Below are 23486 nucleotides of genomic sequence, written 5' to 3'. Positions count from 1 at the left end.
AGCACTTGTACTTGCTAGAAGAACACTAATGATCAGTGCCAGCATAACCAACCTCCAGGCAGCTACGGGAACAGCATGGTGCCTTCAAACTGCTTCCTTTTTCTGAGGACAAGCTGCTGTAGCAGCTCTTATGTCTAGTGGTAATAAGGACACAAAACTGGTTAGAGATTTCAAAGTGTTCAGTCTGAAGAACAAAAAAAATATATTCCCAGACTGCACAGTGTGAAGAAATAGTGTGGCCATGATGTTACATATTCTATGTCCCAAAGCTGTGCTGATTGAACATGTCAACAGGAGAGCTGCCTTTCTTCTCTCTGTGTCTACAGCAGCATCTGAGTGGAATATCAGAAATAATCTGTTGGCTCTGTGGCCTATGCCCGCCAACTTTACATTCATTCTGGACTGCCAAAGCTTGTGTTGAAAATCAAACAGTAATTTTTAAATCACCACCCAGAAAAGGGAAAATGTTACACAGAATGTTCCATCTCAGGAAAAGACTCCCTTGTTTGAAAGACCTCAGCCAGTGCTAGGTATTTGGCAACAAGATTAAAGCAGCTTTGCAGAAAAGAGAAATCAAATATCAGGAATTTGGTCGGTAAATCCATCATTCTTAAGTCAAATTCTTGTCAGACATGTCACCAAGACCACAGGTCTTGTGTCATTTCATCTTGAAGGACTAAACAGCAAGGAAGGGAATGGCATCTGTGTGAGTCTGAGACTTCTCTGCAGGACCTTTATTTATGGAAACCGGTTTTAAACGAGCCCAAATTTAACCCAACGACTCTTGCCAACTTCAACAGCACTTTTTAATGACTTATACTGGCTGGAGCAGCTGGTGAGACATCTTGCTCTGCTCAGAGAAGCTGAGGTTAATTCAGGGAGCACATGTGGGTGGCACATGTAAAATGTACAAATTTATCACCATAGTGTAACATCACTTACACATTTAAACCAGGGCAGCTGAAGCTCTGATTTGGGGTTAATGTGCATGTATGAAACAGTGAAACACTGCATTAGATAAAAGGGCATTGGACAACCCCTGCATGTCTTGCTGCCTCAGAGCCGCCCAGGAAAGTGTTTAGGAGTAACAAAACATCTTACAGCTGTCTCAAATTGGCAGTCACCCTTGTTGGACCGCTAGACTTTAACTACACCACCACCACATGCATTCGCCAGACTCACCCAAGCTGTAGCTGAAAGAGAATATAATTAAGGAAAGCATAAATTAAACAAAGGGTGGAATATATTAGTGAGGCTACTGATGTTGCAATTATGAAAAAAAAATTAAATTAGAAAAAAAAAAGTATTGGTTCAAAAGCCATTTGCAGCAAATGAGGTATAAATGTTTTTCACTTCTGATTGCAGAACAATACATGATTCTCTTCAGACATCTCTACCACAAAATATATCTCTGGGAACTTGCACAGTTTCAGTGTGGCAGTGTCCCTCTTCATAGCCTAGATATTTAAAAATGAACCACTGTTTTCTCAGTTAGGAGCAGCTGGCTTAGAAACATGTTCCTTAATTAGCAGCTTCTCCCCAGGGATATTTACTCAGTAAATTTACTCTCCATTGGAAGTGCTGCTTGTGATTTTAAGAACAGAGCCCATCTCTTCAATGTCCAGTGGCATTTAACTAAGAAAGTACTTGCATTTATTTAGGAGGTGGCTCTTGCTATTTGTTTTGCATAGAAAAAAAAAGAAAAAAACTGTTGAACATGTTTGCTGATATTACTACTCAGCTATTACACTTGCTTAGACATTACTGTTTCATAGGGTTTAAAAGAAAAATCCACCACTCAATTTTTTGCAGTCTCTTCCTGTAATTAAAAAAATAGGAGATTATTTGAATGCCTCTCACTCAATGCTTGAGACATTCAGGACTCAAGGATCATATTCAGGCCATCCTCTATTAAAGAAAAAAAAAATAGGAAAAACAACACTTGCTCTTCGTATTGCATTTCTTCAACTTAGAAAAAAACACACACAGCAAAAGGAGCCTATCTGGAGGCCCATGACCTCGGTTCACTCTACAATCCTGCTAGACAGCTGGACCCAGATTGAGATTGTCACTTAAACATCAATAAATGTAGCTGGTTCCCTTACATGACTGAGAAATGTGTTTAACCTTCACAGACATCTCATTCCCACCAGCTGCCAGTTGGCTGAACACAGACTGACCAGCAATTAACAAGGAATGGGCAGATGCTTCTTGCTTCAAAGGTAGAAAATATAGCAAAATCTAAAAAATTACCCAGAGGACCACAGTCAGAGAGCTCATGATGCACACACTGAGTGGCCTAAACACAGAGCTTATTGCAGTGATTTTAAGGGGACCTCTTATGTGAACAAAACCACTCATGTAGATGGTGATGTGGCTGACTCTAAAATGGCAATAGGGCTAACCCATGGCTGTGGGAAAATAATAAACACTGTCCCTCCAGTTCAGCTCATGCGTAAGCATGCACAGTGGTGCTTTTATGTACCCTGGAGGCAATAGACAGAGCGCTGCCACAATTTGGGATCTGCCAGCTTGGTGGCTGCTGACAAACATCTTCCTGCTTTATGCCACAGTTTATCCACTGGTAAAATACATGAATGTTCATCTGTTGGAAAATGACATGAAGCCTCCAAGGCAGGAGCAATTTAAAAAACCCACTATTAGTCATTATCATTATCTCTACGTTTCCAGGTATTTCTTTTTGGTGAAGGAAGTGTTTACTGTTTCTTTTACAAAGTGATGCAACATTAACTATCTTTTTTTTCCCTAAAGGTGATTGAATATAAATACAAAGAAGAGAACTGAGGGTTTCAGTTGCAGCTAAATCTCTCTGAAAGCACCTGCTTTCTGATGGTAAAGTTTATTCTAGTAAATTTTAAATCATACCTTTCCTACAGATTCTTTGAAATTTTAGACCCTTCATTAACAAAAGCTATCACAGAATCATCAAATGGTTTGGGTTGGAAAGGACCTACAGATCATCTAGTTCCAACCTCTCTGCCATGGAGAGGGACATGGGAAGGGACACCTTTCATTAGACCAGGTTGCTCTAAGTCATATCCAACGTGGTCCTGTACACTTCCAGGGATGGGTATCCAAAAATTCTCTGGGCAACCCATTCCACGGCCTCAGCACCCTCACTGTGAATTTCTTCCTAAAATCAAATCTAAACACACCCTCTTTCAGTTTGAAGCCATACCCCCCTTGCCCCATCACCCCATACCCTCTCCAGCTTTCTTGTAGCCCTCTTCTAAGTACTAGAAGGGCTCTAAGTCTCCTCAGAGCCTTCTCCTCTCCAGGCTGAACCCCAACTCTCTCAGCCTGTCTTCACAGGAAAGGTTCTTCAGCCACCTGACCATTTTTGTAGACCTCCTCTGGACTTGCTCCAACAGGACCACGTCCTTCTTATGCTGGGATCCCTGAGCTGTTTGAGTGCTCCAGGTGGGATCTCACTACAGTGGAGTAGAGGGGGAGAATCCCCTCCCTTGACTTGCTGCCCACACTGCTTTGGATGCGGGGACCATGCAGGGGCTGGTTGCCTTTCTAGCTTGTGAGATCACGCTGCCAGGTCATGTTGAGCTTCTCATTAACCAAAGCTCCCGTGTTTTTTCCCCCAGGGCTGGCCTCAACCCAGCCTATACGTGTGTTTGGGATTGCCCAATCATGTTCAGGACCTCGCATTTAGCCTTGCTGAACTTCATGATATGCATCTGTGTCATACTTTTGGACCCTATACTCATATCTCTGCTCAAATCTCCCTTTCTGTCTTTAAACACACACTGGATGCTAATTGTTTCACACTCAGACATTCAGGAGGCCCCATGGTTTACTCACATTTGTATGAAGAAGAATCTTGCCAGGCTTCCATCTCCCTCTACATTTTACTTAAGACTTGCAGAACAGCCAGGATGGCAGGAAGAGTTTTTATTCTTTACCCAGTGATTGGAATACAAAGTATCATCCCATGAATTTTATTCCAAAAGTTCAACCTTACTTTGCAAATTATGCAACATCATTAATGCTGTGTGAACAGCTCTTGGGAAAAAAACCCAAACCTGTTGTTGTGATACTCTGAGAAAGTCATCCCAGCCTGCCCTCACAGAGATTCTGGCTCACAGTTTCTTTTTTCCTAATATCTTTTAACTATTCAATTCCATTTTGGCAGTGCAGATGCCTGTTCAAGCAAGGACTCGTGTCATGCTGACCTAACAAATAGCCATTATGTTCAGCAATGAGAACACAGTAAAAAGATGGTATGAACAGGAAAAAAAAGAAGCAATTTGAGCACTGCATGATGCCTGAGCAGAAGAGCGAGCAATAATCTTTTAGACAAAACTACTGAAAAGTAATCATATGCTTCTTCTAAAATGTCCTTTTCATTCTTAACTCATAATACAGGCAGCACAGAACTTTGTGGATTAATGGCTGTCCGAGGTTAATGATGCCTGTTTGTGTTGAGCTCTAGAGGAACTGCCTGACTGATCAGGAAACTCTGGGAAATTTTCTGCTCCTCTGACCAGCAAGTCGATCTAAGGATTGCCTATTTCATGGGTTATGCCAGTCTCTGTGGATGGAGATGTTGGATCCTTTAGTGAGTGACCTCCTGATTATAGCAAAAACTAGCTGCAACCACTGGGATACAAAGAACTGACTGATGTTCTTAAGTCATCTAATGGGAAAAATTAGAGGAAGAATGAATAATTTACCTAGCAAAAATCCTTTTGCAAGAACCATATAATGGTAGCATTGTAATGACTTTTCTCTAGTAAAATACATGCTTACACATATTAACTTCCAGTAATCTACCTTCAAATGCATATTTTTGTGATTTTTCACAAAACCATAGAATGGCTAAAGTTGTAAGGGATCTCTGAAGGACATGATGTCCATCCCTGTCCTACTAAAACCACTCTTCTCCTGCTCAGCTCTCCAGGGCCAGGTCCTGTTTTTGAATACCTCCAAGGATGGAGACTGCACAATTCTCTATGCATGATGTACCAGTACTCAGTCACTCATGCTAAAAGTCTCATGTTTTGGTTTGTGCCTTTTGAGTGGCCTTGCAATGACATCTTCCAGTTCTCTCAGCCCTCGTGGGTGTGCCCCACCTGGGCCCATGGATTTATATGTGCCCAGTTTGCTTAACGCCCATTCCCAGATCTGATCCTCTTTTACCAAGTGTACATCTACCTTGCTCCAGACCTTTGCCCTGCAGTTCCTGAAGGCCACTCTCACTTGTAAAAACTAGAACATAAACACCCTATTTATACACCCATAAACACTGCCAAGAAAGGCAAGAAGGAAGGAATCACCTTTTCGTGATGCAGACAGGATAACTGACATGCTGATACTATATGGAAAATTAACACGTTAATAGGGATACCATATACAAGAAAGAGGAGGAGATTTGTTTGGACCCAGACTCATCTTCCAAGTATTTGGCTCTCTGTTGTGTACAAACAGCTACACTGCTCTAAGGCAGCATTTAAATCAATGGTTCTGCTGGACTACTGCTTAGTACACAGCTCAGTCTGTCTATAAAACAGATAATCTTAAATTAAAAGTAACTGAAAATCCACAACCACAAATTTTCTAGGCTAAAGCTTTCAATAACAGGAGTTCTGAAATACTCTTCTTTCAGAAGACCATATATATATATATATATATATACACATATATATACACACAATATATGGAGCATCTATCAGACAGAACCCTCTGCCCTTCCTCTCATTCCTTTCAGGACAGTTCCAGGGAAATCCAACAATAAAAATGACTTATCAGCTGGAAAATGTGAACTAGGAACTCAAGTCTCCTGGGAGATAAACACCTCCTATGAGCAATGGAGACACAGCTTTTCTTCCCAGCTGATTATCTGCAGCTAATGGTCTGGAGTTTTATGCCAGATAGCAGTAAGTTCAAAGTCAGACTGTATATAGCTAGAGCACAGATCAATTATTCAGCCTGTTCAACCTTTCCTGTTCTACGTAATCTAATTACAGTTCTCTCGTTTTCCCTTGTGGGTCGCCAGAACATCTATTGGCCCTCCAGTATGGCAAAATAGTCTTCATGAGTGCAAACATGTCCATGAATTCAGCTAATGAGACAGATCTTTCAGTTCTCTTCTCTTGGAAAGCAGAGATAGAGATCTGCCAGAGTCCTTGGCTGAATTTTATGGCAGCTTCTTCTTTCAAGTTAGTTTTGCACACTTAGAAATTTAAAGTGCCATATGCTAACACAAACATAAGACAGAATTGGGTTTGGGTGCCAAGTCCACCTCTTTCTTCAAAGACTTTTTAGTACTGGATTTGAAGTGAAAACTCTAATCAGCACTCCTATTCTCTGTGAAGTTGCTTACAGCAAGGAAACATCTAAGTGACCAGAGTGATTTCTAACAACAGAAGTCTCTCTCTTTAGATAAATAAGATGATAGATCTCCTGCCACCCCAACCATGCCTACTCATGGTACCAAAGCCAGCTTCCCATTTAAGGCAACTGGGGAAAATTTCTTTTATATTCATCATCACTGATCAAACTGTCTCTGGTCCCTCACACAGTAAATAAAATAAGATTTCAGGGGCCAACTGCAACAGTTGCTTGCAATTATATTTAGAAGACATTCATGCTATCTGCCACATAATGGCTGTGAACCAGAGCTAGACTGGGAACAATCCTCAGTCACTCACAGCTACTTGTCTCCTCCACAAAGCTGTCTCCCACACTTCCCAACAAGACTTTCTTTCCTGCTCCTGATCTGTTAAAAGTAACTATACCTGAACATTGTCACCATTTCCCACTGCAGTCACACAAACCGAGTAGGGTGTTCAAAGACTGCTGCCAGTCTGTAAGGCACAAGGTGTTCTCAAAAGAGAAGACAACTGCATGAGCAATACAGTAGTTGAGAGGGTCTTTCTGAAGCAATAACTTTCTGAAGTTAATATCCCAAAACCCAGACAGGAAGGAAAGTAAGTAAGGAAAAGGAACCAGAAGAATCACCCTGTGAAATCCACCCAAATCCTATTTCCCATTTTAGTTTTGACCCATTAAACTTCAGAGGGTACAGTGTGAACAGGATCAAAAGATTCCTTGCCTCAAAGACTGAACTGGATTTTTTGCATCTCTTTTCCACTGAGTGAGAAAAGCTTTGCTTGTTGGAGATGCAGCTCAATGCACTTGAAGGCAAAAACAGTACGGAGAATTTACATGCTTTCATTAGAAAAACTGTCTCTGACTCAGAGACAGGAAGAGATTACAGGAGATTAGGAGTTTATAAGAAAAAATGAATCAGTAGCTTCTCACTGACAATATTTGTTTCTTTTCTTTTTTAGAGTGTTAACTCAGCTTACCTCTGTTACACATTGTGATTTCTTTTCCTATTCACTTCAAATATCAGCTGATTTCAATACATTCTAGGTCAGAGAAGTGGAGCTGATATAAGTCCTGCTACTGTTTGCTGAGCATCAGAGACTTAAGAATTACTTGAGATGTTTTCATTTGTACTGCTGTTTTTAACTGTGCCTTTTTCCTTGTCTTTAATCTTTCCTATGCAAAATCAGAGTCTTGCTTTCCAAAAGAAATGGAGAACACAGCTCAGTGTGATGGCAATAGATGCTGGAAAGGTGGAAAAAGAAAAAAAAGGACTCAAATTGTTTAATTTCTTATGAGATTAGATAACAAATACAAATAATTTTTCAATCACTCTAGCATAGTTTGAGATTCTATCTCTCTTTTTTGGTGCTAGCTATCTTCTTTTTTTTTCTAGATTAGGAATCATATTGTTTCCATGGAGAAAGACAACAAAACTGAGAATCAAAGACTTGTTAAAACATTTTCTAGACAACATATTTCATCATATTCATATTGCATTTGATTATTTGCAGGGTGGTAGGAAAAACGAAGAAAGGAGAAATAAAGTGTATTTCAACATTCTTTCTTTTAACACTTTTATCTCCCATCATTTATTACCTTTAGGGAGCAAGGCAAAGATTATATTTCAAAGGTACTGGTTATTTTGTGAAATCATATAACTGCAAAAATGCACAGTGAAAAGCTAGCTTGGGAAAGAAAAAAAAAATATTCTTTGCTTGGTAGCACCTTCCCATGATATGGATAATTTCTGTGGATTGACACACTGAGAAGACTAATTAGAGATATTTACCCATTTTCTGTAGCTTAGTAACAGGCATTATAATTTGAAATTTCTACAGAAAGAGATATTAAAAATGCCAATCATGCCAGTACTGCTAATTGCTTGGATGTGAGGCCAATGGGACTACATGAGCTTTAAATGCACACCCACCCATATACAATATATGCACATAGATATGTAGCTGTAATTTAAAAATCCATGAAAGACCGGAGAGGAAAGGAAGATGCTCTTATATGTATAAAATTTTCAAATCACATGTATGATTTCAAGGCATCAGTATTAACTCATGGAGGAAGCAATCCCTAAGTCATCTTTAAAACCATCAGCTTTTGAAACCTTACCTGTAAACTTTTAGGACATGAGCCCATTGACCAGAGGTAAGAACAAACTCTGTGGTATGGAATATGTTCTATAGGTGGAAACTGCTTCTAGAAGTATTATATACATAAAAATGTACTGAAATCAATAGGTTTTAGGAAATATTTCACACCTGACTGAATTAGACCATAGTTGCCTATACAAGTTCACTTTCATATAAGCCCTTTTATTATACTCTAATTATGAATAATCCTTGAAAACAGTTTCACTTCTTTAATGTCTAATATTTAATGTGAGAAGTCAGAAGTAGGAAAAACATTCTTCTCATAGTCACTTTTATTAAGCAATACTTTGCCTAGTTATTTTGTGCATAATAGAAAAGAGAATAACAGAATAACATGAGTAGCAGCTTCAAAAATAGTTACAAAAGGTGAAGTATTAAATTATACATAGACTGTTCCTACATATTTTTTTAACAAGTGGAAAGGGACTTGTGATTATGGTAAGGAGTATTACTCCAGAGTCTGCTCACCTCCTAAGTGAGAATGCCCATTCCCATTTCTCCAGGAGCCTAACCTTTATTTAACCAATCAGCTATCCAGCAGGGACCTGCTTATGTCCTACCATACACTGGCAGACTCAGCAAGATTCCTTGAAAGTGAGCCAATAAGAGAGACAGAATCACACTCACTTTTAATGCTACAAAGGACATTGATATTCATAGTCCAGTAACTTTATGGCAAGCATAAACCTCTTGGAGGAAGAAAGAGTAACATATCTGAACACTATTTTCATTGGAATAATTTCAATTCCAACAAGACTAAAAAGTAAAAGGACATGAAATTTAACGAATTATTCCATTTGGGACAAAAGGCAGAGAATATACATGACTGCAACGACTGTCTTGTAAAAATGTCACAGAAGCATGCACTGAGAAATCCTGAAGGAGACTTTCAGGCGTCAACAAAGGTCAGCTAGTTATCTTAATCATTCTTTGCATATAGTGCTACACTTTATAGTCCAGAATTTTGGAGCCTGATGTCTCACCAACCCTCTAAACAACTGTTACCATAATATTACAAATAAAAAGAGGTGCAGATCTGAGAAAAGCACCATGGTTTGTACTGCCTGACTGTGCTGAGTGCCTCTTTCCATCTAAGTCAAAGGGAACTGATGGGACATTTGCAGCTGACAAAATGAAAGGTCATTTTCATTGTCTCAAGCTCTGCTCCTGCTGAGCTGCTACAGGACACCCTCATGTCTTGATCCCAACCCCAAGCACTATTAGAGACCCCCCCCTAGAGTTCCACAATTATAGGTTGCTCATAGTGTATTCCATCAATAGAAGTCAATTGACTCATGCTTCTAAGGTCATTTCAGACTACTCTGGCAGCAATAAAGGTGATTTAAATGGGTATTATATTGTGATTAACTTTAGGGCTATTTCCAATTGCCTGAGTGGCATCAAGAGACCCGAGTGTAACTGAGAAGCAGATTCCAAGGTTTCACCTCAGCAGGGGCTAACCTCCCATCACCCTGGAGCTACACACTAGAATATTCATACATCTGAAAATCATAAACACATGTCTACAGGAGCAAATTAGAGATGGAAATCTGGGACTGGACAGGAGAGGGTTAGGGTCACCTCAGCAGCCCCATGTCCCTGCCAAAGCTTCACTTGGAGTAGATCTGTTCGGGCAGTTACTATTCTAGTTGCCTCTCCCAAGGATTAGGGTGCCAGTCCACTATCCCATGCCAGCCTCAATGCTAGCCACATGACATAAACAAGAGAGAAACTACTGCAAAATCTATGTTGAGAATAAAACTTTTTTTTTTAAATCTTCTATGGTTTTTATTTGACAGTACTTGAAAGCTTACTTATTTTGGAATTTTCAAGGCTTCAGAGTGGTCTGGGTCATTCAGTGAAATCTACATATTCAGCCACATTACATTAACTTCCTATTGTTCTGCCACAGGCTACTGACTCACAAATATGCTTACTCATCACTTCCAGTTCTCCAGTGCCTGATAACTCTTGGAAAATTCAGATTTCCCCATTTGTCTAGGATGATATTTGTCTGGATTGAGTTTTCTGAAAGCACTGCAAGGACTCAGGAGCCTGAGTTTTACTGAGAAGACAAAGGTGTATGCCCCTAAAATCTTTACACATTTTCAAAAAGTACCCACATTAAGTATCTTTAAACAGGAAATGGGTTTACACCTCATGTTTTGGTCAATTAACCTAGAAAACTTTGACATATTCTGGCTTTAATATTTAGACAAAATGGTTTTATTCCATTGACACAATCAGGTGAGGAGCAATACATGGCCCAAGACAGAGTGCAAAGAATAAAATTACAGTGTATTTCTGCACCAAGCGCTCTTGTACATGGTATTTCTCATTCCCTTATCTTGGTGGCCTAATGAATCTCACTGTGGAATAAATAGCAAGAAATACTATTGTAAAACCCTGCCAAATGGAAGTCAAAGCACATTTTAAGCCCCAACAACAAGATTACTCAAAGACTGAATAGGCAAGTGTAGCACTGAATGCCAAAAAAAGAGACATAAACGAGAGTGATGGCCATTTCACAAACTGAACACCATGAAGTTGATAAAGTTGAAGACACAGAAATGAACTTAAATCAGTGCAGAATTCTATACTATTCTCCCACAAAAAAAACCCCACAAACAAATGAACAAAAAGCAAAGTGCCCAAAAACTCCACAGAGTTGCACTGGTCTCCCTTGGGTAGCAAATCAAGACTACTCACCATTCTTGGAGAGAATCACAGCCAAATATTCATGGAAGTAGGTGTTGATGTACAGCAGAAGGCTTGGAGTGTGTGCTGTGAGAAAGCTGAATGCAATATTCTCCTTGGACACAACAGCATCCACATAAATGGCAGAGCTTGCGGTGCTTGCATTCTTTGTGACAGGGTAAGGTTCTTGGAAAGTATAGGTAACAGAAGTGCCAGCTTCAAATAATGCAGAAACCTCTGAAAGCAGATATAAACCAAAGGGATTATTTCAGTTACTGCATTTTCAGATCTCCCAGGCAGGAATGGACCAGAACTAACTGCCTCAGAATGGGAACACCGCAAAACACCCTTGATCCAGCTGACATCACCTTTTCTTCACTTGTATAAGAGTGTGTCTTTCCTTGCAGATTGTTTGTCTGGCACAGAGAGTAACAGTGTATGGAGACATAAACTCAACTATTTCAGTGCTGGAATCAGAATTCCACAAGATGGAACAGCCCAAACGCCTGTCAGCCAAATAAATTCTTGTTCACCATCTTCTGACAGTGACATGTAAGGCAACAGTCTCTGTCTTGACACCAAAATAGATTTGTTCTTTCCAGTCTCCTTTTTAAAGAAATTAATTATGAAAGCAACACTTTGACCAAAGACAGCCAGTAAGGGAAGCTGTCTCTGGGAGCATCAAATAAAGAGAAACATCAACCTGTGCATCCTCAGATCCTTAGAACTCATGCTTCTGTTTTCATAAAACAACTAAGCCAATTTACACCAGCAGATCATGCAGCCCACTTAGCAAACGTGTAGCATTTGCGAGGTGGGGGACAGCCATGGAAATGAAAAATTCACCATGCACCTTGCTGTTAGCGAGTAGTGATTTTGTTAGTTCCAAAAAACATGTTGTCTAAATTAGATGCTCCATATTTGCCCTGCTTTTTTCTGGTGTTGACAGCATCTTCGATAAGCCACCAGAAAGGTTCAGTGAGGACACATTCACCAAAGACTGAACCATGCAAATCAGTTTTCTCCTGAATGCTTCATGCTTATTTTAAAAATTTCTTAACGTTTGGATGGGCTGTCTCAGGAATGGAAAAGAAAACAACATAAAAAGACTACCTCTTTTTTGTCACATCAACGCTCTAAAATTTTGTGAAGAAAAACCTTAAGGATTTGTTAAGGTGAACAAAAGAAGATGAGGTTTAAAAAACAAGCAACCTAAATATTTAGACATGGTCAAACACCTGCTATAAAACATTTCAGCCCTATTTCCTAAAGTTTGGGGATAGTTACACGCAATGGGAAACATGAATCATAGTGGGATATAGTGATTAAACTATTAGTACAACTAACACCATTTTAATTTCTGAGGCCAACACAGAAGTCAACAAAAGGAGGTGTTAGTGTCTGCTTAAGATAAACATTTAAGAACATCGAAGGAACAATTGATAATAGAACATCTTCTTGAGATGTGGGGACACCAAGCTGTCATGAGTGAAATGGCGGAGTAATTCAGAGTTATTGCACAAATAACTGGGATCAAAGCTTGCTGCCTACCCTCCTTGCAGAAAGGTCCTTCATAGGCCGAGTTGGTACAGTCACAGAAGTAACCATTATACTTTTCCACACATCTTCCTCCATTATGGCAGAGGTTCCCATAACTGCTGCAATGTCCTGGGCATCCAGGTCTTACACCAGGTGTCATTTTAGCTCTCTCCTCGAGGTCAAGTTTCTGTCCATTTAAATGCAGGGATCTAATACATCCCAAAAAGCCCTTCTGTCTGGAAGCTGTTCCCCCTGAGAAAGAAAGAAAAATGCACTCACTGATGAGTCTAACCAGTAATCAAAGCCATGAAGTTCAATCCTATCCTGAGGTACAAATATGGATCCACAAATTTTTAAAAAATACTATATATCAATGCATACAATAGTAAAAGATGACAGATGGACAGCCCTAGAAACTAAAGGTATCTCTCTATTTTTATGAAAGAACTAGAAAGTTGTATATGACACTTTCTTTTTGTCATTCTTCTCTTTTTTGGCTAATCTACTGCCTCGTCTGGCATTGAAACCCAAATTCATTTAGGAGAAAGTTAGCTTCTTTATCTTATGTCTGCATATCACCAAATATATCAGAAAACCAAACCGAAAATGTTGCGGTTTTTGTTGTTTTTTTTCGTATTTGCTGCCTTAATACAAACAACACCCTAATCCCACCAGCAGGAGAGTTACACCTGCTGATGAGCCCAGATAGCAGGGATGAGTCATGTTCAGCACCAGGCCTGCTGGCTGGAGGGAAACGACTGGGGTCTGAATTTATGCATGACTGCCCAGCCTGTTGTGTTGCATGTCAATGGTCCTTGCAGGCCTGAAACATGAGTTCAGTTCACAGATGTGTTATTCAGTACAATGGTTAGACATAATTGCATTTCTTCCTGGAGACCAGAGCTGTATGCAAGAGGGCAGTTCAGTCTCTACAAGCTAACCAGCATCATATCTGTCAAATGAAACTGCTAACAGTGTTTAGTGAAGGCACTTTTCCATAAGAGGTAATCTCTGAGAATGATAATAATGATGATTGTTGAAGTTCTCTATGAAAATATGACAATTTTTCTTATCGTACTTTTTTTTTTTTGGCAGTTGCCAATGTTTTGCTTTTGAAGATACTGCAGTTTTGATTGCTGCTAGGAAATCTAATTCTGGTTCAGGAGTTATCAGCATTTGCAGATTCTTAAAAGCTAGCTTTATTGGTGATTCTCCTGCAAAAAGTAGTATGAAAGAAGTTATTATTCTTCTACAGAAATTGGCTCTCTTTCATAGTGTATGACTTAAAAGTTTATATCACTTGATAAGCCCCAGCAGAAGAGCATTTGTTTTTATTCTATAAATTAATTAAAACAAGACTTCTGCAAACCAAAGAGAATGCAGTAACAGTCTGAAAGGTCTGGTGTTCAACTACACCATTCTGTCATACTTTTCTTTCTGGAACACTAACAGCAGAAATTCACTGGATGTGAATTAAAGTAATTGAACTTTAGATAGTGTGCATGAGACACATCTCTTTCACACACATTTTCTGATGCCTTTCTCAGAGAAATAAATATTTTCAAGTTCCTCTTTAGCCAGCTATGGTTTTCAGGTGAGCAAATGTTAGCTCACTTATTTTAAATGCCCTCTGAGGACAAGAATCAGGCTTTCTGCACTTGCTGCACTGGACACACAGTCCTTATGTTTGGAGATTTTGACCCAAAACAAAACATACCATACAAATTTTTCAGTAAAGTCTATGTAAGTAGAAATGGGATTTCTCCCTTTAAGGTTACTCTGTTTTTTTGGGGTTTTTTTTTGCATTGGAGGCCACTTACCATACAAATTTTTCAGTAAAGTCTACGTAAGTAGAAATGGGATTTCTTCCTTTAAGGTTACTCTGGTTTTTGGGGGGTTTTTTTTGCATTGGAGGCCACCACAAATATTACAAGGATGAATGACAGTTTCCTTGCCTCTTCTCAGTACACACACCAATCCCAGCTGTGATGCACCAAAAATAAGTTAAAACTATTGCTAACTGTTCTGTGAATGTCATGTTTATTGCACTACTCATATTCTTATTGCTCTCTAAACCATTCTGGAAAGCCATGTAAAATTTCTCAGTCTTCTCATCTTATTTTCTGGAGAGTACAGAGCTTAACACAGACCAGCTATATGAACCTAGACCCACACAGCATCGATTAAGCAAATCAGTTGCTTATTTTGGATAGTTTTCTTCAATTGACTAGACTTAATCTTCATATACATTCCTGCAAAGCAAAGGAAAAACTGAAAACAAACACACAAAACTCTTCCCCAAATTAGGCTTTGTAAATTCTTCCAACTCTAATAGGAGCCTGATGGACTAGAGACTTTAATGGATGAGACCTAAATGTTTTATTCAGGAAAACATACTTCAGGATAAGCCTAAGGACCACAAATACCAAGGTTAAGGGTGTACTTTTCACAGCAGAGGTGACAGTCAAGTGAGCCAAGCTGCTTCCAGCAAGGTGTTTATGCAGCTGAATTTTTGTGAGGAGCCCTTGGCAAAGGAAGGGAGAGTCTGAGAGGATGGGACAAGAAGCTCACAACTGAGCACTCACAGCATAGCTTGGTGACACAATTGGCTAAATAATTAGCATTCTAGCAATGAGTTGAGGATTTGTTTTAAAAAAACAAAGGACTTTTTGTTAATGGAAGCTGGATTAGAGAGGCTGAAAATAAGTATTAGGAGCATTTGTGTAACTGATACAAAGAAAAGGAAAGGGCAGAGAAGTACAGGAATCATAATCAGGAGCAGGAGAACTTGCTATGGTGTTCCTCAGAAGACCTTGGAGTCACACTTTTTGGTCTCAAGCTGAAATACATAGAAAGCATACAGGATACACAAAGAGTTAGCCATTAATTCCTCCTCTTGGCCTCCAAAATATTCCCAGATGTCTACAAATGGTTTTAAAACCATCAGCAGTAAATAAGCTGTTTTTTTTCCTATCATTCCTTCTCTCTGTCTCCAGAGAAAGTTTCTCAGATGTTGACTTTCTCTGGGTTACGTTGCCTTTGGACTGTCTACAGCTGAGAGAGGAGGTTCACCCAAGGATTCATTACTTGCTCACCTCCTCCCAGGACAAAACCAGGAACACAAACACTTAGCTTTGCTAATTTTACTAAATGCACCAAACAAATACCACAAAAACTTCTGACTAAAGCTTTGTACATCAGATTAATTTCTCAGGACTTTTATTTTGCTTCTCTGATGTTACCAGTCTGAGTTCAAAACCTATCCTCAAAGTGGTCTGGGAGGACAGTCTTTCCTATCCCATTATGGACTCTCATGCTCATGCCTTCACCAGTAGGTAAGACAGGGCTTCATCTCAGACCACACCACAATGACAAAACTACTCCAGGACCACGAAGAGCTGCACTATGCAAAACCATGTCACACATCCTGAGTGCTGAAAAGGACTGTCCATTGAAAGGAATGGTTTTTGCCTGCCCCTTCTGAGCAAGTAATTTGCTGAATTGGCTCATTCCTGGACAGTTTGGTGCAGCTGATGTTACTTAGCCTGCACATTTGTTTGGTGTTTGCTCCTTCTACTGTACTTGTTTTTCAAATTTACAGAAGAAATCTGGCCAGGATTATAATGCAGCTGGAAGCAGTTAGCACCCAAGATCAACTAAAAGAAAGTGAGAAATGGTTTTCTAACTCCTTCCTAACTGCATTAAAACCCAAGCTTGTGTGAGTGTAGTGGCAATGCAAAGTTATTTTTCTCTTCCACTTCACAGACACACAGAGCTATCTCAAAAGCCTGCCACACACAGTCATTAAGGCTGGAAACCCCTTAATCACTGTCAGTATGCAGAATACTGCAGAGACAAATATGTTGTGGATTATAGGGGGAGTAGGGAGCAATATTATGTGCTTCTGCTTCTTTCCTTTTTACAATGGTGTTTATACATTTATTTTTCAGATGGGTTAAAGCTCTCTCTGCATGGCTGAGGTATTAAATCAGTAGCTTTTTATTACGAGATTCAAATGAGATTTTCAGTAGAGACAAACTATATCACATCTGTGTATTGCTGGACTTCTGCCACCTTTCCCTGGAGCAACTGGGGAGAAATAGTGCCAGAATCAGGAGGCAACCCAGGTTTCCAACTCTTCTGACAGCTCTCAGGAAAACTTAGCAAGTCACAGATAATTTTGGCCTTCAATCTGGCAGAGTTAAGGCCTGAAAAAGCACTCCCAAACTAATTTTTTTTTCTGTCCCCTTTTGTTCATGGTTCAGTAAAAGCATAGATGGATGACAGAATGCAACATATTTATTGCACAGTGAGTACTTTTCACCTCTCGGCTGAAATAAATACCTATATCGTAGAGTTTTCTGTAAACACTCACTACAATCAGAGTACAATCAGTCAGAAGTCTCTGCTGGTATCAGGGACTAGGTTCCAACCTATTCCTTAAGGCATAACTACATTCAGATGAGGTACAAATTCATTTTCCCACCAAAACTAATGGGACCTTTTTGGCAGAGCTGCTCCCCATCCACTCAATCCCCAGCTTGTGGGGATGCTGATGCTGTTCTGGGCAGGTGCAGGGCTTTTTGTTTGTCTTTGCTCACAAGGGCTCCTGTTGGTACACTGCTCAACCAAAAAATCACAAAGTCTATTCAGTCACAAAATCTCTAATTTTGCTAACTGCAAACAGTATGTTGGCTAAGTTTCTCTGATGTTTCTAAGGTGTCTGGCAGCCCAAGCCTGCTGCCTCCAGGCCTGGCCTCCCACAGAACATGTTCTTAGGATCAATATAGTATTTGAAAAACAAGTGATTAGCAGCATGCTTCATACCAGAAAACAGAAACCTTGTACTGTGACAGTCTTAAGTCTCCTTTCTGTGTGTTCTCCTCTCCAGCTGAGTCTAACAGAGATCATTTTAAGTATAAATCAACAGCTGTGTTGGAACGACTCCTGACATTGATGCAGTCATATCTATTTATTAACAGATTAATTCTTTATGTTCAGAGCCCAGTAATTACTGCACACATACACAATAAAAAGCTCAAATGAATACCCTGAAAACTACTTAAGTACAAGGGTATGAATACAGAAGTAAAATTTATTAAAATGCATTGACAGATTGAGGTTCGCTACAGCATTTCAGCTAAGTGAAAAAATCCATTTGAAGGAAGGAATCAGGAGCTACCTGAATGGCCCTGCATAAGAACAGTTACATCCCACTCGATCACTTGAGCAGATTACTCAGAAAGACAGCATTTGAATGGAGAAAAGAGATAATTCCCTTTGTAAGCCATTATCATATTATCAAATATGAAGTAGTCCCAATCCAGGTTTCTTGTGTGAGGGCGATAAGTAAACAAAATATGTGCAGAGACTTTTCTTCCCTCTTTAATTTTATTTTTTCTTCTTTGAAAAATCACTTTCAGATGAAACACCTGTATTTGCTTTGACTGTGTTCATATTTCTCTCTCTCATGGACTCTCTAGCCAAATAAGGGTTTGGTGAGCATGCTTGAAGGAATAGAGTTTAAAGACCATACTGTCTTCAGGCTTTGCCCTAGAAATTTATACGAAAAATTTCTGACTTCTACAATGTGCCTAAAGAGAGAGGTCACATTTTTTACAGCATTTTACACAGCCAGTGCTGCATAAGACGAAAGGTTGTTAACTCTTTGGCAATAAATACATTTTAGGAGTTTGACCCCAAAAATACCATCAAGTATAGCATGGCTAAACTATGGTTTGTGCTTTGAGTGTTATTCATGTTATTCATGTTGCCTGTGCAGGAGTAGAAGAAGAAAACGCAAAATCAAGCCACCACATGCAAGCTCAATGGTGAGATAAGAGCATTCATCACCGAACTATATGAAATAGTGTTATCTACAGGAACCGTTGGATTGTCCCTACCTACAAATAACTGGCTGTTGAGCTGCAGGCGGAAGTGTCCCTCAGCAGGGGCCTCCAGGACCTTCTTGGGAAGGTTGTCCACCTGCAGAGAGGTTTGCTTGAGGTTCCTCTCTGCCCGCACGTAGTGCCACTGGTTGTCATTGAGGGCTGTGGGAGACTGCACAGTGGCTTCTGTGGGGCCATTCCCGACATCTATGGAGAAGGTGATCTCCTTGGGGGCTGCAAGAGATAAACAGATGTGAAGAGGAAGTGAAGGTCTGAACTAAATAGGGGTTTTGACATCAAGAAATCTTACATAAATATAGGGTCCATTAACTTTTATGTCAGCAAATAGTACAGGATCATTTACCTCCCATCTCCTACACAGCAGCTTATACATAAATTTAAGCCTGCAGCCTCACTGTTTGATCTCTGCTGTGATTAGGCTTGGTTGTGGGTACCCATCTTTTTTGCTATAAAAATCACAGTGATCTAGAAATGGCGCTTTTCTTTTTGAAGTAAAAGTGCTAAATGCTGCACAAAAGTCACACAATGGTCCCAGAAGATTTTCTACAAATAATGCTAAGATGGGAGCAAGGATGAAGACCTTTCTAACCAGGTCTTTCAAAGTGCAGATAATTAACCATTACATAACTTGGCTGCATGTAGTACAAGAGAATTCTAGAAGCACTTATTTGCCTAATTCTGACCCAAGATGCACAAAAAAATTGATGGGTGAAACTACTCAATAGGTGATCCTAAACTAAAGCTGTATATGTAACACACATCTAGAAATGATAAGGCTCCTAGAAACAGGAAAACAGTTGAAAAACAAAAGCTACATAAAGGAGTCCACTTTCCTCTGCTGGAAGCCTGAAAGGGGCTAGAGCTTTTTAACATTTTTGCTACTGATTATTTTCCTCTTCCTAAAATGCTAAATGCACCACAAAGGCCAAGAACCAGGTCCACACATCACACAAACAGAAGGTTGTGGACTCAAAATTCCTAAAAACCTTGTTACTTCAAGCCCCAAAAAATTGATAGGTCTAGTTTTGGAAGTTGCTTCTTAGATAGCTAAGATGGGAAATGCTCATAGGGATAGACAAATATCTATTCTGAGCCCCTGCCTCTGCTAAAAAGTTGTTTCCCTCTGAAGCACCTGCTCCATGGAGCTTCCTTGATACAAGGCCTTCAGGCTGCAAATTTTATCTGGTAGCAAGAAGGACAACAACAAACCACTGATGAGAAGCCTAAGTCTGAAAGATTTTTCCCCAAACTTTTAAATAACTCATTTCTCTAGGAGTACAGATATAAACACATCCAGAAGCTTTCACTGAACAATCCTCTTAGTTTACAGTATTTGTTATGTTTGATGCCATTTTTACTTCTGTATCCCTGAGAATAAAATGCACTACCCTGAAGTGCAACCAAATTGGACCTTGATGTGCAATTAACAGTAAATCACACCTCATTACCTTGTGATAATCCACCATGACATTTACCACCGGTTTAATGAATCAAAGGGCCTTGGGGCCCTGTTTTATTAAATTTTATTTTGGGGTTATTATAAGCATATAATCAAATGCATAGCACTCAGTTTGTTTTCCCTCAGCTTGACAGAATTTGGAATACACATGTCATATTTCATGTCAAAGCCACCGTACTCTTTTGTCACTAATAAATATTTGAAGTCATCACAACAGGAGTGAGGCAAAATTTCACTAATTAAATTCTCTGCTATTTTCCTTATACACTGAGTAGCAGTTACACTGCACTCACTTAATAGATTTTGAAGTATTCAAGATCCATTACAACTGTGACTAACTAGTATTGCATTAGTGTCCTGTCCTTAATAAACCCTCACTTCGTAACTGCACCATACACACTGAGTTCCTTTGAAACACTAGGGCTACATCAGACTGGGTATGGTACTGATATGGAAATAAAAGTAACCATCAGAATGGTTGCATTAAATTTTTCAACTTTCAACTAGAAACAGCCTATAGGTAGCAGTAGTTTTTTTCTCTAAAGATATTTAAAAATAAATATCAGTGTTCAAAAAATAAATTCATACTCTTGTTTAAGAAAGATAAATCTAGCCACAAAAAGATTAAGTGTAATGATCAAGTCTATAAAGGGAAACTCTGACAGGAGAGGTAGGTAAGTCTCGATAAAAGAGTCTTTATGTCTCTATCTTATCATCTCCAGGCACTTCCAGTCATCTAAAAATGGCAGAAAATATGTCCTTCCCAATTCTCTGCATCTGTCAAACTGGGCAAAACCCCCAAGATTTCTGAACAGTGAAACTTACAGCTTATTTCGATTCGTATGAAGTCTTTAATGCCAAGGTTTTCCAAGAACACCCCGGATAGGGCGGTGGTTTTGAAGAAGAAGGAGATGTCCGCGCTGACCTCGGCGTGGAGCGTGGGGAAGTGCAGGTAGGAGGCCTCGGTGTTGAAGGAAGCAGCATTCCAGAACTGCCCTGCAAACACAACCCCCTTCTCTATAGTTAATTGGCATGGGACAGCAGCTGCAAGCTGCATGTGGAAAGCCACCTTTTATCTGAGAAACAGTCTTTTTGTAAAAAAACACAACAACAACAACAACAACAACAAAAGGAACATTCTGTACCTATGGAAATAGAGAAGAGCTAGTACTCACTGTCTCCATAGCAACGCAAAGGGCCGATTTTCCAAGCAGCCTCAGAATTTGATCTGTTTGTGTCAGTGATCACAATCTGAGTTACAGGCAAATGGTCTTTGAAAACAAGGAGGCCAGTATCATTCGTCCTGGATTTTAATACACAAACAGAAAGAGACAGATTAACCACAGACAAACCCCCCAGCATTCCTCATGCAAGAGAATATTTAAAAGATGCTTACTTAAACAGCTTTTGCAGAATTACTAGGGAGAATTATGACAAGTACACACTGTTTGAGATAAATGTGTTCCCATGTAGGCTGTATGTTCACATGCAATACTGACCACTGAAGACACCATTTGGAAACACAGTACTGGCTGTGATGGGCTGTAAACCTACTTCAGCTGTGCAGAACTACTGTGAAGCTGAGGAAGAGCACTGCCATGCTGACTAATGGGCATTAATGTAAACTGGGCTCTACAGGGTTTCCTCAGCAGGATATATTTGCTGTGGATCAGGTCTAAGTCCAAGTCTACATTTCTGTTAAGTCAGCTGGAGACAGATAAGGGTGTTTTATGCTGGCTTTATGCTTTACCCAAGCAGGAAGAGGACAGGTGATGCCTGATCCAGCCCACTGTTAGCAAGGGGATACCAGACAATTACTGATCCAGCTTCAAGATGGCTGGGACAGACTGACCCTGCACACTGCAAAACCAGCTGAATTGGCAGAGTGAATTTGGACTGAATCGATCCTTTGCACTGCACACCAGGGACATGTTGGTTCAGCAACTGAAATACTCAAGGCAGATTTACTGCATTGTCAAACTTCTCATGTTTGGTTAGCTGGGCTTGTTCTTAGCTGGGACTAACTTACACATGGCTGCTAGAAAGGAAAAGGAAGTTTGATTCTTAAAGGATAATTTCTTTGTTTTTATTCTGAGTCAGCTGGACAAAAAGTTGTTCTCAAAATGCAGTGTGATGTTTCGTGGTAGGTCCTTAAGCTGACTGAGTGGCTTTGACTCTGGTAGGGTACACAGATGTGCATTCATCCCACTGCACTTCATGAGCCCAGCTGAGTCCCCCAGACACCAACCCTGACCTTGCCAGAGCAGAACTGCCCTTCTGAGGTCTCTCTCTATTGATTGATAATAGGGAGATGAGTGCTATGAATCTCCACAGTTATTTTCTCAAGGTTGAGGTTTGCTGTACACCTGGGCACATAAGTGTGGCAGAGCATCCTTCATGGAACCAAATCTCAATAGTTTTGGAGAAAGGATCTCTACCTCTGCAGAGCCCAGCAGGGTCTGGACTCAACTCACATGTCTGGTCATAGCGGAAAGACCACATCCTGCACATGGGGATGGCAAAACATCCAAAATGTCAGTAACCCCAAATTTATACCCACTGCTCTTCCAGGCAGGTGTGACACAATGCCTCTGGAAACAGGTATCACTACTTGAGTGCTGACACTGCCAGAGTCTGACATTCCAGGCAGGATCCCAGACCTGCCCATATCCTCCTTGTAATGTCAACTTCCCCGTGTAGTTCCAGATACAGGAACAGACACAGACTTCTAGCAAAGAAATAATAATCAGGACAAACACTGCAGCTGTGCTCTGACACACAACCTCAAATGTTTGCTTGGCTAAGTGCTCTACTCTGATTAATGTTAGACAAAAATAGGAGCATTTTGATCTTTTTCATAAAGGCTGCACACATTGCATTTATTTTTCATTGCTTATAATTGCATGCAGCATAGTTAATTGTCTCATAATGCCAAGGGGAAAAGGAGAGGTACCCTCTTCAATGCTAACATTTTCTTCTTGCTCCAGTGGGTGTCTGACATGCAAATAATTACAGACAAAGTGCAGCAAGATGAAATTCCCAGGCACGAGGCAGAGTGAGGCCTTCAGTACAGACTCAGAAGGAAAACTATCATGTATGAATCAAAGGTACATGGTCTCTAAATCTCTTCAGTCTCACACTCATAGCTTATTGTATCAATATTTGAAATTTAGGGTAAATACTCTTAAAAGATTATGAAACTACTGTGACAAAAGCGAAATTATTTGAGTATTTCTTAGGAAGATAATTAAATAAGGCATTCCAGTGATGGAGGAAGAAAAGTAGGCAAAATGAATGAAAAAAAGACAGAAAGATGCACGGTAATGGGACATAAAATATTCAATATACATATGA

General features: G+C 39.8%; 1 protein-coding gene across 1 annotated transcript in view; it reads right to left on the bottom strand.

The window, feature by feature from the left end:
* CNTNAP5 (contactin associated protein like 5) overlaps positions 1 to 23486 on the bottom strand; it is a 273515-nt gene that overhangs the window by 28193 nt on the left and 221836 nt on the right. The window contains exons 15-19 of the mRNA XM_031057766.1: positions 21308 to 21435; positions 20958 to 21128; positions 18668 to 18886; positions 12777 to 13016; positions 11238 to 11462 (exon numbers count right to left, since the gene is read on the bottom strand). Of these exons, the coding sequence (XP_030913626.1) occupies positions 11238 to 11462; positions 12777 to 13016; positions 18668 to 18886; positions 20958 to 21128; positions 21308 to 21435 (983 nt within the window). The remainder of the gene's footprint in view (positions 1 to 11237; positions 11463 to 12776; positions 13017 to 18667; positions 18887 to 20957; positions 21129 to 21307; positions 21436 to 23486) is intronic.

This window comes from Geospiza fortis, unplaced genomic scaffold (assembly GCF_000277835.1).
Source record: "Geospiza fortis unplaced genomic scaffold, GeoFor_1.0 scaffold112, whole genome shotgun sequence".
Taxonomy (NCBI): Eukaryota; Metazoa; Chordata; class Aves; order Passeriformes; family Thraupidae; genus Geospiza; species Geospiza fortis.
The sequence above is the reverse complement of the archived record's forward strand: the minus strand, read 5'-3'. Positions and strand labels throughout refer to the sequence as shown.